Consider the following 20,240-nt stretch of genomic DNA (forward strand, 5'->3'; position numbering starts at 1 on the left):
CTGACCCAGGAGTAGGAGGTCAATGAAAAAAAGGAAAGGAAAGTACCATACACTCCAAAATATTTATGGTGGTATTTTAAGAGTAGCTAATTAGGGTGGCTATGTGGCACAGTGAATAGAGCACTGGTCCTGGAGTCAGGAGTACCTGAGTTCAAATCTGACCTCAGACACTTAATAATTATCTAGCCCTGTGGCCTTAGGCAAGTCACTTTTTTGCCTTGCAAAAAAAAAACTCCTAAAAAAGAGTAGCTAATTAAGCTATGAGAATAGCAGTGTTTTGTAAGAAACAATGAAGATGTTAAATTTAAAGAAACAAAGGGAAATATAATATATGAATTGATATAAAAACAGGAAAACAATATATTTGCATATATGTATATATGTGTGTGTGTGTATAATGAATATAACCAAGAAAATAGAAAGACTGCCAAAACAATCAAAACTATTCTAGAAAATTGCAATGATTAAGCTAGATTACAAAAGTTTGTTTAAATATATTTTATTTTGTTAAATATTTTTTAATTACATGAAAAAATTTTAAAACATCTTTTTAAATTTTGAATTACAATTTCTCTCATTTCACCTCACACCCACTGAGAAAGCATGTGAAGTCATGAAAAAATTTACATTTTACAAAACACCAAAAAACACTACATAGTGTGTGTATGAGTGTGTTGTGATTACTAGTTTTACATTTCTCTGCATTCTATTTTTTCTGTTTATCCTCTCTTTATACCATCCCTCCTTTCAAACTTGTTTTGCTTCTAACCATTGCTATTACCTTCTTCCCCCTCCTGCTTTCCTATTAGGTAATAGATATCTACTACCAATTGAATGTGAATGTGTATGTTTGTGTGTGTGTGTGTGTGTGTGTGTGTGTGTGTGTGTGCGCACACACATTTTTCCTTCCCTTTGAACCAATTTAGATGTAAGGTTCAAACACAGCCTGAATTATCTAAACACTTTCCCCTATTACATAAAAGTTTTAACCTGTGTACCTTTTAGGTGAAACCATTTTCTTCCTCTCCCTTTCCCCCTTCTTGCAAGACACTCCTCTTTCTTACCTATCCATATTTTTTCATATCAATCCAACATAACTGACATATCTCACAAGCTCTATGTAGAATCCTTTTAATATCCCCTGTAATGACAAAGCTTTTAGAAAATACACATACTACCTTCCTCTATAGAAAGGTTATCAGGGTAATCTGACTTGCTCATGATTTCTTATTTTATCTTTCTATGCTTCTCTTGAATTTTGTATTTGAAAGTCAAATTTTCTACTCAGCTCTTGTCTTTTCATCAAGGATATTTGAAAGTCCTCTTTTCCATTTTGTATTCAGGTTTTCCCCTTGAAGAATTATACTCAATTTTGTTGGGTAGGTTATTCTTCACTGTAAACCCAGCTCTTTTGCCTTCTGGAATATCATATTCCCAGTATCATTTCATTTAACATGGTACCTGTTGAGTCTTGTGTGATATTGACTGTGGTTCCACGGTGTTTGAATACTTTCTTACAGTTTCTTTGACTTGAGAGCTCTGGAATTTGGCCATAATACACCTGAGACTTTTCATTTTGGGATGTCAGGGGGCGATTGGTAGATTCTTTCAACTTCTATTTTACCTGCCTGCATGCCCTAGCTAGGTTCTCCCATTTACCCACTCTAATCCCAAATTGACCCTAATCCCCTCCAAAAAAAATTAAAAGGCTAGAATGTTAGGTTCAGACCTGGGTTTCCCTCTTATACAAATGAGCTCGATTGAGTATCATTTCCTTAGAAAAGGAATCCTAACCTCCATAGAAACTTTCAATAATTCTCCATCTCCAGACAGACCACCCCCCAAAACAAATCACCTTCTCCATAGAGATCCCAAATGATTTGTAGCCCATACCACTCTGTCTCCTATATCCCATACCCTATAAAAGGTATGCTGGCCCCACTACTCACTGATAGTCTGGTTTGAACCAGCCTGCCATTTCTTCATTCAATAAAGAACTTTTACATTTCATTTGCCTCCATTACTTTCCTTAAAATGGGAAGTGGGGGGGGGGGGGGGGCTTTCAGATCTCACCTTTTGACCTTTCAATACTATTCCTCTGGAGCCCCTGCTCCCTCTTGACCCTTGACATGTGACCCAGAAGTGAGGAAAGGCAATGGAGTGGTCAGTGTCCTGCCCAAGTCCTGTCTTTTCCCTGGGACCACTTCTTAGTGATAAACCCTCTTGCTGACTCAAGCCTGAGTGCTCCCAAAGTTGCTTCTGTTTCTGTTGCTGCCCAGCTCTGGTGTTTCATCCACATAGGCTCTGGGGGCCAGTCTCCACCTCTCCTATCACAGATCTCTCCTTCTGAACCTCCTAAAAGTTGTCTTAGGGTAGAAAAATTTTCACACCCTGACTTATTTGTTGGCTCTACTACTTCAGAATCTGGTTTGAGGCATTATTTTAAAGTTGAAAGGGAAGTTGGTTCTTCTCCTACTCTGCCAACCTGACTTACTCCCCCTCCTCAAAAAATAAAAATAAAAAAGGAATTCTTTATTTTTTGAAAAGCTAGGTGTTGAAGGTTGTATATTTCAGACTAAACTTAATTTTAAAAAAATTGTCTTGGAGTTAGAAGGGCATACATTTGAAAATGAAGGTAAAGTAAAAATGAAATATATCAATAAAAGTAATAGCTGGGACTAGATGATCTATAAAAATCCATCCTAGTTCTAATATTGTGATCTTTTACATCTATGGGTTTTGGGGTTGAGATTAAAAAAAATTATGGAATGATTTCTTATCAATTTACATTTGAAAAAATCCATAATTATAGATTTCAAAGGAAATTCCTTGTTAGTCTCATAAAGGAGTGACTTTTGAAAAATACTGTTATATATATTGGTATGTGTGTTATGAGGGAGCAAGAGGGAGAGAATAAAAAACAAGATAAACAGGGTTCAACAATTATTCAATGAGAAAAAAATAAAACTACTACATAGAACAGGAATTATCATGGATCAGCAGGAATCGTAGAAATCTTGGATTTCAAGTGACCATACCTCTGTCCACCAGAAAAATGATATATTCTTTATCTGAACTATTTAAATCCCTGTAATATAAAATAGTAGTATAGATAATCAGGAAAAAAAAACCTAGAATGAATAATAGAGCTCTTTAAGAAATCATTAGAGAGGTATCAATGGTTCTTCAGTTGTCTTTCTCAATATCTGTTTCTATCTCCATTTTCTCATTGATAAAATGTTTCAATATTCAGTTATTTTAGAACTTAAAATGCAGAATAACTTAAGCATACATTGTAGATAACCTCAATTTTTTTAAGTTGGCCGAAAGTGAAAATAACAATAAGATGTTCACTGCAAAGCAAATATATTTATTATGTACTTTCATATACATAAGGATTTTTGCTTAATATAATACAAGGAATAAAATAAAAATTTTACAATGTGAAATTCAATGTACATTATAGGCTATTTACAACCCAAAGCCAGGGATAAAAGAAATTAAAAAACAACAGCTTGCAAACTAAGTTTGCTGAAAAGTGTGAGTGGAGGACCTTAAACATAAACAAACAACAGTTGCATAGCAGAAACAATATTGAAAAAAGTAATAGCTTGATCTTTTGAGTTAACAATAATACTTTCAAAATGAATTTGGGAGAGAGACTAAAGGTATCAGTTCTGTCCTTTTGCTACTCTTTTCATTTCAATATGTTTTCCTCCAAAACCTTTCTCCATGTGCATATAGATTAGATGGTAACTGTTTTCTATACAGTCCTTTACAGCTTCCCTCATTTACATCTTTTGAGGAGAATGGAATGATACACAAAACAAGTGGGATGACAGAGAAGCAACTGCAGAGATAATGCTTGAAATATTTAAATTTCAAGAACATGAGAACACTCTGGAACAATTGTTTTAGTTTATTTTCTAAGGTGGAATAGAGGCCCCAGTGGCCATGCCATTCAGTAACACAAACATAAATGCAAAGCAGGACAAATCTCCTGACACCCTTAATAGAGCAGTTCATGTGCTATTGCAAAAAGACAATTTACACAAAACACCTGCAAAAAAGATAATTTACACAAAATAAAGTAAGTAGGAAAACTTACTTTTGGAAAATCATACCTTTCAACAGGTCTTTTTTGGTTGTTTTTAGGTTACTGACTTTGCGAAGTTCCTACTAACAGTTTTCAAGTGTAAATAAGTATGGAAATGAAAACATTCAACTCTGAAAAATAAGCCTTTGTGAAATTATTCATATTCTTTGCCCTTTGGCCACAAGGTGCATTTTTTTGTAACAAATACAAATAAAATTAAATAAATAGAATCCAAACAACTCAAGGTTAATAGAAAACTGGCAGCTTTTAGGGTTCTCTTTCTAAAGAAAAATACACCTAAGAAGTAGAGTTCCATCTTCTAAAACATTGTAAATGTACTAAGCTTGAGGAGTCAGTCAAGTCTGTGCTAATACTAGGATGAGTTCATATGTACTTACGGAACCATTAACACTCTTAAGGCTATTTTGCAAGAGTTTTGTTTATTTTATAAATGTCCCATAGGGACAAGAAATTCAATACTTGAAACATTCACATTAGAGTTATCAATATTGCCATGTCACCTTAACAAATTTAAAAACTTATCCTGAATTTCTGATTATTAAAGATTTAAAACTGATATCATAAGTTAAACAAAATGAGCTGCACTGACTTAAAAATGAATTTTAAAATAAGATTCAAGTGGAAATAGCAACCAATTAATCCTTTCCATGGCCTTGAATATTCAATATGTCACATGTACATGTAATGAAGATGACCCTGCTAATCTCCTAATGAGTAAAAAGGACTTTGTTTTCATGATATTGGTTATGGGTTTGTGCTAGCTCATCCATACTCTTGCCTGTCTGTCTGCTCAGTGACCAACAAACAACACACATCTCAACAAACAGAAAATCAGAGGCTGAAGCCGGTGTTCACAAGTGTTTCTGTGCAAGGCTAAATGGCCCATTCCAGGATCAAAATCATGCACCTGGCTTTAACCATGACCATATTCTAACGAGGAAGCAAAATGTCACCAAGAAAAACATAAATAAACATATTGGCTCGATTGGCTTAAGATGTTGATACTCAATAAACCAAGCTTGTCAGTTTTAAACTCACAGGGTCTGAACACCTTTCCTTTGTTTCTTGATCACACAGTGATCTTGGTAGCTGTCTCAGCAAGGTATAGAGAAATGGGAAGAATGCATGGAACTATATCATCACTTTTAGCCAAAGAACTGTCACACAGCCCTTACATTGGTCAGTCTGTGGTATTATCTATGAAGGATGGCATTCATTACATTCATCTTAACACGGCCTAGTACATAGAGCCCTGGATCTTGAGTCAGAAACACCTAGGTTCTAATTCTACCTCTACACCTAACTAGCTGTGTGACCTAAAAATAAATCATGTAACCTCTATGGTCCCCTTGTTCCTCATCTGGAAGGTGACAGGTTGAATGAACTGTCAGGTCCCTTCAAGTTGTAATTCTATGATCCTATGATTTCAAGAATATTCACTCAACCAATTAAAAGTCAATACAAAAATGCTTTTATGACGTTTGGTTATGTATTGAATTAGAGGATAGAAACAACTGAGATGTATGATTTTAAAATTAACATTATGGGGAAATATTACTTAATTTGGAAAGGATACAATAGAACTCAACGAATTGTCTGTTCAAGCAAGAAGCGTGGTTTCCATTTTACAGAGAGATGCTCTTCATACTGCATACAGACACCTGAAGTATGGATTTGGCCCTGAGAATTTACATGCCTTACAAAGAATGATGTACTTCATGGGGGAGGTGGGGAATGACCAGTGAAAGGTTAAAGTGCGGCCCAATTAATGAAACAGCACCCTGATCTGCTTCCATTTTTTCTGATGCTCTTAAACATGGCTGAGAGTTACTGTCAGGAAAGATTCATAGCTAATTATTTGAAACAGTTCCTTTGACTGTTAATTAAATAACTCCCTATCAATGAAATTTTCCCTTTTTTTTTCTTTATCTACCCTGTGGCATCTTGTAAGTGTAATCTTGCTTTTATCCAATGAATAATCAAATAAAGAGAATATGAGGTGGTTTATCAAATAATGTAAAATTTGTTTCTCTTGAAAAAAATTAATGACATGAGAAATAAACCATTCACTAAAACAATGCAAATGTTATTTGATCGGTATGTCTAGTTTCTTTTGCCACAAAAAAGAAAAATAAATACAAGGAACACTTGGCTGTGGCACATGCACATATTATCAAATCTTCTTGAACTATTAACTCAAAATTGCTTACTGAATTTGTTTTCAGCTTGTGTCAGGGAAATGCAGTCAATATGCATCTGCACTGAAGAAAACAAAGTGCTTATTCTGCGGAGTGAATACAAAGTACACGAACTAAAATTCTGAAGCACAGAGGATTACACTGAGAAGGCAGCCTTCCAATGGAGGCACGTTATAGTAATGCCGAGATCACAGGTTTCATTTCTCCAGCCGTTCAACAGGCAGTAGATGCTTTTGTCCCAGGCAGCTGAGGAACCATGCTAATGACAAATGTCTCTGTTTCACAGAAATGGGAACTGTGAAAATATTAAAAAAAAAACACAAAAAAGTCCAATTAATTTTGGTATTTAAAAATCTATTCCTATTTTGACATCAAACAAGTACAATATGTTTTAATATCATAAAAACAAAACCAGGGTTAAACAGGCTAAAGGTCAGTCAATTGACCTTTGGTAGAAACTTCCATTAGGTATCAGTCAAGTCCATAAATGTTCTGCATTCTTGATTCACTGCCTTCATTTGCAAAGAATTCTCTCAATAGTGCTAAGAAGTTGACACTGGATTTCCATTCCATTTAAAGCTGAACTAAACATTTCTTACCACTACCTAATGTAGAGAAGAGGACAGTCTACTGCTGGAAACAGTGAACAACCAGTTATAATAACCTGCTACCTTCCCCACCAGGCAGCCCAAATTCCAATATGTGTATGAGAAGGTTTCAACATTCAAGACTGAGGAAAAAGTGATGTCATCACAGAGGGAAAAGAATATAAGTGATGGGAATGAAATACCCTTGGGAAAAGTCAGTTTTTAAAGAACTATATAAATACCCATTTCTTAATATGTAAGACCTTTGTTCTTAATGCAAAACTATGTGGACAAAATCTTGTCCCTCCTTACCCCCCCAACTGTTACAATTAGTAAAATTCATGTAGGAGAAAAAAAAAGGTTTTTATTTGCTATACTGACTTATGTTAACCATACTTTTTCATATATCTGTGGATCCCTGAATTTCTCCCCTTTTCCAGTTCATTCCTATGCCCTTGAGTCACCACAAATTTTGCTCCTCAGACTGAGCATTTTCTCTAAATCTGCGTTAGATTATATGACCCCTAACATCCCTTCTAGTTCTAATATGCCATGTAGCCTGAAAACTATAAATTGGAGGAATAAAATTCAATTGAAGGAGTACTTAAGAAGCATTAACTATACAATTGGCTTAGTCTCTCTGAAGACAATAACATGCATGTCTTCTGGTGAGTTTAGATTTAATTCAACAAAATTTCTTAGACTGCTCAGATCTGGCTGGCGCTATATTAAGCACTGGGGATCTATAAGGCCCAAATGCCTTTAATAGTCCACTGTTGAGGAAAAAATTGGAGAAGGGATTTGCAATATACAGTAAAAGTTCTTGTAGTCCCTTCTTCTGATCGCTAAGTTCTTGGAACCTCCATTTCAAAAAGGGCCCCAAGTCCAGGCCTAGGTCCAGTTCTGCTTCCTCTTCCATCATGAAGACTAAAGTTTGACTCAAATCTTATGCTTATTTGCTATCTGACCTTGAAAACTCTGTATCATAAGTTTCCTCAATTCAATGAAGGGAAGCCTTTGAGGAGGCTGCTGCCAAAGTTCAGGAAAGAGAGAGATGATGAGAGGGTGAACTAAGATGGTGTGATGTGAATGGATGAAATGGAAGAAGGTGAGAAATGTAGGAAAAGACCTGACTGTGCTTAGTAATTGGTTGGGTTTGGAGGGGGGGGAGGCGTGTAGGGTAAGGAGAAGAATTTAGAAAGATTTTTCAGATGCTGCAAACTTGGACGACTGAAAAATCATTTTGTCCTAAACAGAAACAGAGAATTTTGGATGCTTTGGGGGCAAAGATAATGACTTCTGTTCTGGACATGTTGAATTTCAGGATCCTATTAAGACATCAACATGGAGATCTCCAGTCTGCTGGAGAAAAGGGTAGTGGAGAGAACTGAAGTAAGATGAGGACTAGATGTGTTCTGGGACTCATCTGCATACGAAGCACACAGAAGCTGGAGGTCAAAAGAGAAAGATTAGTGAGAAATAGAGTGCTGTGGTACACAGACTCCTGTGGCCCAGAAGACAGGAAATGATTCCCCCAAGCAATACTTTTTTTTTTTTAGGTTTTTGCAAGGCAATGGGGTTAAGTGGCTTGCCCAAGGCCACACAGCTGGGTAATTATTAAGTGTCTGAGATCAGATTTGAACTCAGGTACTCCTGACTCCAGGGCTGGTGCTTTATCCACTGCGCTACCTAGTCGCCCTGCAATACACTTTCACTATCTTTTCTCTCATGAAATGTAGCAAAATGATCCTTCAACACTTCCAAGGCAAAATGACTCATTATCACCAATTCTATCAAAAGCTCAAGATGTTTTGTGAGGAGAACCCAGGAGATGCTTTTTTTACCCAATAAACAATTGATTTATTTGTCATATTAATAACAATGGCAGCCAGAAGCAACACCAAATAAAAATTCAGGCAAATTGGCAAAACATTAATAGAGGAAGGCAAAGGAAGATTGTGAATAATACTATCTCACAGGATTGCAGGAAAAGCAAGGAAGCCAAAAATTAAAAATTTAGAAAAACTCAGTTACATCATCCCAAAGGCATTCAAATACAAACATAGCAAGAGGCCAACCAGAAAAAAGATAATCAAATGGTTGTGCTCCAGGATGATCTACTTTCATCATGAATGCCAATAAATCTTCATATCTGGGTCCTAATAGGACTATGAATGTAAGAGGCTACTTTGTTCAACCCTGTCACCATGTAAGTGAAAAAAAAAACTTGGATTTGGAAACTTCAATGACTTGATATGGTTTATATAGATAGTAACAAAGGTGAGATTTGAATCTAGATCCAGAGAATGTACCTACTATTTGCTGTTCTACCAAGAAAATGGTTTTAAAGGGGTAGATAAGCTCAAAAAAGGTTTATATTTGATATATGAGGCAATAAAGAAGCTGATTAGAAGTGACAAGGTCGAACTTGAATTTAATGAAAATCACTTTGGCCAAGTATAGAAGATGGATAGGAGGCAGAGAGACCAATCAGGAGGCTGTGATGACCATCTGAATGAATGCAGCAGCTGTGTGAGAGTAGAATAAAGGAGGTGGATGTAAGAGATTGTTGAAGAGATATATAAATGGTGAGATTTGGCAACTCATTGGATATGTGAAAGGAAGGATCAAAAATAATGTCAATGTAACATTCCTAGAATGTTTCTACCTTGAACAGAAATAGTAAAGTTTGAAAAGAGGGACAGATTTGTAAAGAAAGAGTTTGGCGATAGAAATGTTGCATGTATTCAGTCACTGAGTGTGATTTTAGTGTGAACTGTCAAAAAGGCAACTGATGATATGGAAGCAAAGCTCTCAAGGGAGAGAAGGCTGACTCTATGGATCTAGGAAATAACTACATAAGAGTTTGAAACATAAATCCATGGAGGTTGAAGGGACCAATAAAAAAGAAAAAAAGGACTATGCTTGTAGTACATGTAGAATGGTGGTATACAAGGTAGTATATACAAGGTAGTACTAGTAGAATACAAAAGATAATCCTTTAAAGGAGCCTGAGAGGGAAAGTTCACATAGGTGGGAGAATGTCCCAGGAGGCAAGATCAGTCACTTGTGTCAAATACAGGCAAGAAGAGTTAAGAAAAACAATCAAAATGGGGAAAAAGTCACAGATGATATTAATACCCTCAAAAAGCATTCAAAAGGATAGGAATAACAACTAATCTATCCATATCAAAGTTATCCTGTACAAAAGTATGGCTTTCACAATCAAGTGTTTGGCACATAGTAAGTGCTTAATTAATTTGTTAAGGGTTTGTGTCTGACTCTAGATGACCCTTGGCAAAAATACGGGCATGATTCCCCATTTCCTTCTCCAGTTCATTTTACAGATGAGAAAACAAGAGTCAAAAGGGTTAAGTGACTTGTCCAGGGTCACACACAGCTAATAAGTGTCTTAGGCCAGATTTGAACTTGTAAATATGAGTTTTGCTAAGAACAGACCCAGTGCCCTATTCATTGTCTTTTAAAAGATGAAGAGAACAAAACAGTCTTAAAAGTTCTTTGCCAAAATAAAGATATTCTTTTATGCATGCATAAGAATATACAGAATACTCTAACAAATTAAACTACAGAGGAAACTGTTCAGGTTCTCTCTGGTTTTTAACCTTAAATGAGACAAAATATCAGGGATTTATTTTGTCTAAGGTATTTTCTGCTGACAGGAATGATCTCTCAGATAAAACAACAGCAAAAACAATCCTCTTACACAAGATAATGAGGAAAAGATTCCTCCTAGTTGATGAGGTCCTACAGACCTCTTAATCTTGCATTCTTTCATTCATTCAATACACTTTTAGGAAATACTTACTATATGCAGGCACTGTTCTAAGCACTGGGGGCAGGGGAGGATACAAAAAGAAGCACAAGACTGTTCCTGCCCTCCAAGAGCACAACAGAGAGATAGAAAACAAACTGTGTGCAGGGTAAAGAGAAAAGAATGAACAGAGGAGAAGGTAGTGGAATTAAGAAGGCTTTCTGGAGAAGGGGGAAGCCAGGGAGCTCAGTTATCAAGAGTGGGGAAGTAAGGACATTTCAGGGATGCAGAACAGTAAAAAGAATACCAAAAGCTGAGAAAGGAAACATCTTGTTCACAGAATAGCTAGAAGATTCCATCAAGGGTCTTCATAATAACTACCATGACTTTGTATGATTCCTGATTCAAAAGGAATTGATTAAATAATCTAGACAGGAAACCCTACTTGGATAAAAAGCATACACTGTCCAGACAGTGGTATGCCTCTATGTCTACTGTACATACATCTGGGACACTAAGTGCAGAAGGACAATGAGGCCCAGGAAAGTACAGGTGGTAGAGAATGAGTAATGTTGATTGAGTGCTTCTAAAGATCCATAGCTTTACTGAAACACATACATACATGTCTGGACACACACACAGACAAAATATATTTTTAAAGTAAAGCTAGCTAGCTATTAATGATATGGTTGTAAATCAAGGAAAAGATACATGGGGAGCACAAGCAGACTGCAATATAATTTAAATGAATACCCCTATGCTATAAAGTGATACTAGCAATATAATGAAGCAGATGTATAGAAGAGAAGGAAGCAGTCCCATCATGAAGTGAGAAGCAAAGGAATAACAGATGAACAGTCTAAGTGCTGCAGCATCATTTATTTCACCTGGTAGAGCTGGACCAACTTCTCCAGTATGCTGGGTAAGATCCTCTGCAGGGGATTCATAGGAAAATATGGCTAAGAATGACCCCAGAGGAGAAGGCATCCCTCAGGATGATGAGATTTAGCTGTGTGATCACCTTTTGAGGGTTGCACTATTGGTAACTTTTTGAGGCAGGATTGGAATCCAGGTCATCCTGACCCCAGGATCAGTGTTCTCATCTCCTAATAGGTCATGAATGAATTCTCTTCTTTCTCTCCCCAATGCTTTCACCACAGTACAGGCACTCAGGCCTGACCAATCATCTGCAACAAACTAAGCAGTCTGTTTCTAGTCGATTTTCTTTCCGATTCATCCTTCAAAGGTCTTTCATTGACCCTTCATCTGTGGAGATCTGATCATGTCAATTCATTGCACAAAACTCTTGGACAATTCCTTACTGCCAACCATATAGCACCTTAGCCAGGTGCCTCACAACCTCCCCAGTCTTATAGTACATATAACTAACCAGTTCTTTTCTCTCTCTCTCTCTCCTGCTTTCCCACCTCTGTGGTGCTTTATCTACAGATTATTGTATATGTATATGTCATAACCTAGCATATCAAAAATGAGAAAACAAATATGAACTCGTCATATTTACTTAATCTCTGGACTCACATCTTAGGAGAGACAGATTAGGAAAAAAGTCTTCATTCATCCCAGATGTAGGAGATAAAATATTACCCTAATTATATCACAGTGATAATGAATAGTTCTTTTTATTGTGGTGAAGGTGCATTTACTTTCATTTGAAACAAAGATTTGGAGATCAAGGACATTAGAAATCATAAAACTAACTTTGACAAATAGTGAAACTAAGACACAGACAGACTGAGCTAACTGTTCCAGTAATGTATCAAGCAGACTTGATTCAAACATGGATCTGTGAATTCTAAATCCAGTGATTTTTCCATGATTTTATTCAGCCTCTGCAAGATTAAGGATGATACTTTTGAGATACCATTAACACCCCTTATTTTCTAGACATGGGAAGAATTTTCATGAAGTAAAAAAGAAAATACCTTTGCAATTAATGTTTATGTGTGAAAATCAGTGTCTCTGAAACTGAACAAATACTGTGGTTTCTGAAAAGTTCTACTTTTTCACATAAATAATTGTTCCTCTGCCACCCTTCCAAAGCTACATAGATGAATCAAGTCTTAACAATCAAATTAATTTTTACCAATAAAAAATAGTAATTAGGTTAGAAAATGGGCTTAACCATATTTTATGTTAATGTATTTCATAAAGGTTTTGTTGTTAATATTCTCAAGGATATTATTTTAAGAATTCAATCATATAAATTATTTTATTTATTAAATTCTGTTTTTATTTTTATAACTCCCAAAAGAGCCTTTTAGAATTCAGGAAATATCTTGGAACTAAAAAGCCAAAATATTTTTCTTTGAAATGTAAGTTTTCCTTAAAGTACTGCTCTACAAAAGCCAATTAATAAACTGGTTAGACACTACATGTATCATATTATATAATTTTTTAAAGCTTTACTGGAGCATAAGTTATCTTATAAAAAATGAAATGTCCATATTCCAATATATGAACATTTCCTTGAGGAATTTGACAAATACACCTCTACAAAGACATAGTAAACCCAAAGTAATGAAAATAGTCACAATACTTTTTCAGATAACATTAAAAAACAAAACCTGAAAATTATTAGAAACATTTTAATTACTATGTGAAGAATCTGTAACTTCATATATGTGGATATTATACTCCTTATATTAAGGCAGGCTGAAAGTGTTTTGTGACCTAGTAGATAGATTCCATTTTCTACTACAGTTAAAATTATGACCCTATAACTGTCATACTGATATGTCATTCTGAACTTAGTTTAGTAGGTTCTTTGAAAACTGATACATAGCTTTTCACCAGTTTCTAGTTTCATGTAATTTTCCTGAGTTTATGCTAACATGGGTAGAAGCTATGAGACTACTATGTCATAATGTGTGGCATCAAAATAGGACTTTAGAGGTATTACTTATACTTAACACTGAAGCTAACAGAGCAGAGATTTATTTTGATTAAATAGTATCAAAAAAAGGATTTAAAAGTCTTTGAACAGATCAATTTTTCAATACTTTGAGGATGTCCCCAAGATTCTATAACATTCATATGTGAATTGATATGCCTTGGGTAGATGTACTATTTTACTGGGCACTTTCTATGTTGACAAAATCACAGGTTCAAATCCACCAAGCCTCCCTAAATGCTTAGGTTTATAAATATCTGTACATGTGGTAATGAATACATCAGAAAGTCAAAATAGACTTTTTTTTGGCCTTTAAAAATCACTTTATCATTTTCACAGCTTACTTAGAGATAACCCGATTAAGCCAACTCATTATAACAGCTATTTCCCCACGTACAAATTGAACCAAAAATGTCAAAGTATAAACCCTGTTACAACACATTAGGTGTCTTCATAGCATCTGGATCAAAATAATCTCACTGAATGTTTCCAACCATTTTGGTACTGAAGAAAATTTACCTTTTATAATGGTGTTTCCTTTTTGTAGTTGAAACTTGGATCAGAACCATCAATCTGAAGCTTCAGGGCTTGTTTAAGGCTTAACTCTGTCTCTGCAGAAGGATAGCCTTCGAGAACTTCCTGATGCCCTCTGTCCTGTATTGTCCGTGGGACTGAAACCCTACCAAGGAAAACCTGATTATTTTGTAGGTGGTAATTTGGATTTGTCATTATTCCATTTCTCTTTTTCTGTTCACCACTTTGTTGATGAATTAAGAACTGCTGCTGAGATCGTCCAACTTCCTGCTGAGCTGGAGGAATCATAATTTTACACTGTGGTTCTGCTGGCATCTGCTTAAGTGGTGTACTAGTCCCAGATTTGGCAACAGGTACTCTTTTATCAAACTGAGTCATTTCATATTCTAAAACTTTTGGCTGTGACGAATTGCTAGGTTTAGGTTTTTTCCCAGCAGAACTAGATTTGCTAGAATTTTCTGATTTCCCACCCTTATTTGCTTTAGTTGATTTCAAACTGGGCTTTACTTGACTCCACTCAAACTCACTACTTGGTGAATTATGACTCTGTCCTAAGGATTGTGTTGTAGAAGATGGGGAAACAATTGACTGTCTACTGCGACTTCGTGGCAAGGAATGCTGCTGTATCTGTTCTGTAAAAGACATATTGTGGAAGCTATCAATGGGGACTGTCTGAGCAGTTGCTGTAGAGGAAGTAGTTCTTAAAGAAGAATTTTTGGAGCTTTTAAGGGAATTATTTGACAATGAGGATTTCTGGCGATCAACTGTAGAATCTGGAGATTCTGAAGGAGAACTGAATGCATGAGTTGGCCCATTAGATAAGCTACGCAATGTGGGCTGCATATCTCCTCCGCCAGTACTTCCAGAACTATTTGATTTTATTGTTAAAGATTGCATTTTTGAAGATACTGACTGCAGGGGCTTTTGCTCCATTGTGTGAACAGGAGATGGTGAACAACCATTTAAACTAGATGCACCATATTTTTCTAATAATTTAATTATCTGAGAATGTCCATTTTTGGCGGCAACCCGCATAGCAGTACGCCCAAATTGATCTGCATGATTTGGGTCAGCACCATGTTCTAATAATATCTGCACGGCATCAATGTGTCCTTCTTGAGCAGCAATGCAGAGAGCAGTTGCACCTTGGTTACATGTGTGGTCAACTATAGCCCCATGTTCGATTAAAACCTGAACCACCTTTACATGGCCCTGCCAGGCTGCAGACTGCAAAGCAGAACGCTTTTCATTGTCTGCAGCATTAATGTCGGCATGGTATGTCATCAGAAGCTGCACCATTTCCAAATGGCCCTGCCAACAGGAAACATGAAGTGCCGTCCTCCCTTCAGCATCACTTGCTTCCACATTTGCACCATTTTCTAAAAAGTACTCAGCCATTGTAAGTTGGTTTTCAAGAGCCAGAATGTAAAGCGTGGGTCGACCATCAGCATCTTTGTAATCGACGTCAGCTCCATGGCTGAAAAGTAGTTCAACAATGTCCCTGTGACCTTCTAAAGCAGCAACCCGCAAGGAATTCCTTCCATCATAGCCTCTTTGATCAATGTTAGATTTATTTTCAAGCAATATCTGTACACAATCATAATGTCCCTCTTGGGAAGCTAAAATGAAAGGGATGCGGCCATCATTATCTATCTCGTTTGTTCTGGCTCCTTGCTCAATGAGCGCTTCACATATTAACCTGTGACCTTCAAAAGCTGCCATGTGCAAAGGCGTCCAGCCCGCGTCATCTCGGTGATTTTCATCTAAGCCTCTGTCCAGCAGAGTTCGGACCACCTCCACATTTCCTTGTGCTGAAGCTATGCTGAGGACTGTCCTCCCTTCACTATCGATGCTATCAATAGCGGCACCCCAGAATAAAAGCGTATTCACGACTGAAGCATGACCCATAGAAGCTGCTGCTAAGAGAGGAGTTCGACCATTGTTATCTGTATGATCCACATCTGCTCCCCCTTCTAGAAGCAAGTCTACCACGTCCACATGTCCTTCGTAGGCAGCTACCAACAAGGGTGTCATGCCATCTTTATCACAGTGATCCACTTCAGCGCCTCGGTCAATTAAAAGACTAACGACTGATGCGTGCCCTTTACTGGCAGGCACACAAAGTGCAGCTACAGACAGGGCAGTCCTTCCATCCACATCCTCATGATTCACTTCTGCCCCATGGTCCAATAAATGCTCCACAATCTCTCTGTGTCCCATGTATGCTGCAGCGATCAATGCAGTTCTACCTTCATTGTCGGCTTTATTCACTTCAGCACCATGCTGAAGTAAATTCAAAACGATATCTTCATGTCCTCCCCAGGCTGCTGCTCTCAAGGCCGTTCGACTATCAGCATCTGCACAATCAACTTTGACCCCAGCATAAAGAAGAGCAGAAACAACCTCGGTGTGGCCCCCCCAAGCAGCAGATCGTAATGCTGTCCATCCATCGTGATCATTGTGATTGATGTTAGCTCCACAGCCAATCAAACAGTTCACTACCTTGGTGTGGCCTTGTCGAGCAGCTAGAGTCAGGGCTGTCTGTCCATGAGCATCTTCAATCTCCAAATCTGCTCCCCTGGAAATGAGTAAATTAACAACATCCAGATTGCCACTATATGCAGCATTAGCCAACAAAGTTCTCCCATTTGAGTCACACTGGTTTACAGAAGCTCCATTATCTAATAAGGTTCGAATAGAATCTTCCCTTTCTAAGGCTTGCCGGACAATACAAGACGTCCGATCATCTTCACTGTGAACGTGGGCACCTGCTTTAACCAACAACTGCAGGACTTCCTGTTCTTTGGGGATTAAAGTAGACAAAGAATCTCTGACAGGTGTACCATTCCATATCATCCATAGAGCTAATTCAGAAGTCTCTAATTGTAAGTTTGAATTAATCAAGTGTAATGCAAATTCTTGAGCTTCCAAGGGAGTTAAATTCTTTGCTTGACAAGTATAACTCATGGCCAGCATTCTGTGTCCTTCCGCTGCATTACATAAATATTTTTGCGTACAATGTTTGACATCCAAGAGCCACTCTGCAAAACTATAATGAAATAATATTTTAGTATTTCCTAGTCCATCAACAAGAAGTTTTGAGAGCACATCTAATTTGCGTTGGAAGTCTTCTATTGTTAATGACATATTTTTGGTCCACACTGCATGATATAACTCTGTTACAGTTAGTGGTCGACAGGCAGCAAGAATTACATTCAGAATAGGTTGAACTTTTGCAAATTGTTTCCTCACAAAAAGTCTTTGACAGAGCCAGAGGTACAGCCCATTGAGGGTTCCAGGGATATCACGGATTTCTCTTAACATAATAAAATTTTCCACCACTCCATCTAGAACTCGTTCTAGATAAAGAAAACACCCGCTGCTTTTGATGTGAAGCTGATTCAACATTTCTGCAGTTTCCTTTGTGAGGTGCTGTCTTAAGGCTTCTTCTTGATCTAGACGATGGAGAATGTACTGTTGGACATCCTTGACAATGTAAGCCTTCCGAAGATCATCAAGACTTATTTTTCGAAATCCTAGAGAAAAGAAAGAGAGAGGGAGAAACATATTTTTTTCAAGTCTGAAAAATCATCACAATATCAGAGAAGCATTGGTAAAGAAATATAAATCCTATATAAAAGCAAGTACTTTAATGAAGAAAAACATGCTAGAAAGTCCTGAACCTCACTCAAGACAAAAGATGAAAATGAAGAAAATCAATTGTATTCTTACAAATATGGATATTATTCCTATTGTTATTTGCTTTTGGTAATTACTAATTCCACTTGAAATATTTAGTTTTTAATAATGTATTATCTAAAAGTAAGTCTGGCTTACCAGTATGTAATAGGCTCCTGATCTTGGCAAAATAATTATTCTTTTTATTAAATAGTATACAAAATGAGTGGCACATATAAGATTTAAAACAGGTAAATAACATATGGATTGTCAGAAAGACATTTAAAAAAAAACACCTAGATTTTCTCAAATTCTCAATGTTTAGATAAAATGTTGGAGAAGCCAGTACAAACTTTATGTCTATACACTACGTGTTTCTATATTAACATATTAATTTGAAAATATTTCTGATATTATTTCATATTCACCCGATGCATCAACATTAATTGCCTTTAAATTAACAGATTTAATTGTCCAATTAAATCAAAAACCCTGACTTTCAGAAAGCGAAATTAGCCATTTAAGAGCTAACTTATTCTAATTATATTAACATAATTTCCATATTTACTACTAAATCTAAACTGATAAGACTATGCCCACTAATGAAAGTACAGTTTTGTGAGAATTCTAAAATGTCTTATTAAATTATAAATCAACAAATTTAAAAATCTATCATTTCTAATTCCTCTTTTTTAAAAATTCTATAAAACAAAAATCTTTTTCCACTCTAAGGACAAAACAATGGCTAACTAATCAACAGAGTTTAATAAAACTAACAGATTGTATGCTATAAAGAAAAAACCCTGATATTCTATACTTAAATGAAATGTTTTTCAGTATCAGTATTCACTGTATAGAATAGTTTTCAAATTTTTATGAAATGGTTTTTCTTTTTAAATTTTATTGTCTTTTCTTAGTCCAGTCATTTCCCCTTAATTATTGTTCATTAAGACTTCCTTGTATCAAAAAAATTTAAGTAAAAAATATTTCAGCAAAAAAAAAATCCAAAAATACGTAATCAAAAGCCAATATGTCACAATATATATAGTCTCCAACTTCTCAGCTTGAGGAAGGAGGCATGTTTATTTTATCAGTTCAGAAGGACTAGGAATGGCAATTAAAATTAATCAGTGTTTAACTTTCTTATAGTATTATTTTCATTATGCATATGATTCTTCCTGGTTCTTCTTACCTTCATCCTTTGTCTACACAAGTCTTAAAATCATAATAATAACAATGATAATAATAATAAATAATAACATTTTACTCTATCCACATACCATAATTTGTATAGCTATCCTCCAACTTTGTTTCAAGCTTATAATTACCTGTGGCCAAAGTTACATGACTTTGCATGAATAACTGATATTATACTACTTTATTTCTCAATGGGTGGAGGGAGGGAGGAAAGAGAGAGAGAGAGAGAGAGAGAGAGAGAGAGAGAGAGAGAGAGAGAGAGAGAGAGAGAGATGAACATTTGGAATTCAATGTTTATTAAATGAATATTAAAGAATAACAAATAATTAAATAATTATGCTTATCACAAAGGGCTGTTAAAAGTGTTTTGATATAGACTGGGCTCTTTCCCTATATTTTAAAAAGCTCCTTGAAAGAATATTTCTAATAGAAGAATTTGGGGGTCAAAGAGTATAAACAGCTTAGAAACTTTTCTATTCTACAAACATTTTTAAAAATGTGAAATGAATTGTTTTAATTTGCATTGGTCTTCTTTTTAGTGATTCGGGGCAATCTTTCCATTGAGCACTGATAATTTCAATTCTTCCTTTGCAGATGACTTGTTCATGCCCTGGCTATTTATCTAATAAGTAATAGTTTGTGGTCTAATCTGTTGTGTCTATAGTCTTAAATAAATAGTACAAAACAGAATCATTTAAAATAAAGAGTATTTTTTGCTTTTCTTTTGATTTTATCTGTAATGATTTTGTTTAAATGTCTAAATTTACATAAAACTTAAATTTACATAATCAAGATATTCTATTTTGTTTTCTGGGGTGTCTATCATTGGCTTGGTTATGAATTTTCCTCCAAGCCAAAGTTATGAAAAACAGCTGCTTATGTACCCCCCACCCGCTATTTTGATACAATTCTTCATATTTAGATTACATAAATATCCATGGATTGTGGTGCAAGAAGTCTTGCATTTTCCTAATGATTATTGAATAGAGAGTTTCATCAAAGTATGAAGATTAAATTCTTAATTACTGGAAATACATTTTATTTGCAAAAATATTCATTGTTCTATTAAATTTTATGCTTTATAATTTATATTTAGATATTTAAACAAAAAGTTAATTATATTGTAATATAATTTTATAATTTCTTTTCAAAAACTTGATAAATAAGGAATTACAGAGTTATTTCCCCATACATATCCCTCCTAATTCTTAACTGGTAATTCATGATTTTCTCTATTTTTCATTCT

General features: G+C 35.7%; 1 protein-coding gene across 1 annotated transcript in view; it reads right to left on the reverse strand.

Annotated features, from left to right (window-relative positions):
• Positions 1 to 591: 591 nt before the first annotated feature.
• ANKRD50 (ankyrin repeat domain containing 50) overlaps positions 592 to 20,240 on the reverse strand; it is a 69,939-nt gene continuing 50,290 nt past the window's right edge. Inside the window, exons 3-4 of the mRNA XM_074228365.1 lie at positions 14,105 to 17,655; positions 592 to 6,610 (exon numbers count right to left, since the gene is read on the reverse strand). Coding sequence (XP_074084466.1) covers positions 14,108 to 17,655 — 3,548 coding nt within the window. The 3' untranslated portion in view covers positions 592 to 6,610; positions 14,105 to 14,107. The remainder of the gene's footprint in view (positions 6,611 to 14,104; positions 17,656 to 20,240) is intronic.

The sequence above is a fragment of the Macrotis lagotis genome, chromosome 3 (genome assembly GCF_037893015.1).
Source record: "Macrotis lagotis isolate mMagLag1 chromosome 3, bilby.v1.9.chrom.fasta, whole genome shotgun sequence".
Classification (NCBI taxonomy): Eukaryota; Metazoa; Chordata; class Mammalia; order Peramelemorphia; family Peramelidae; genus Macrotis; species Macrotis lagotis.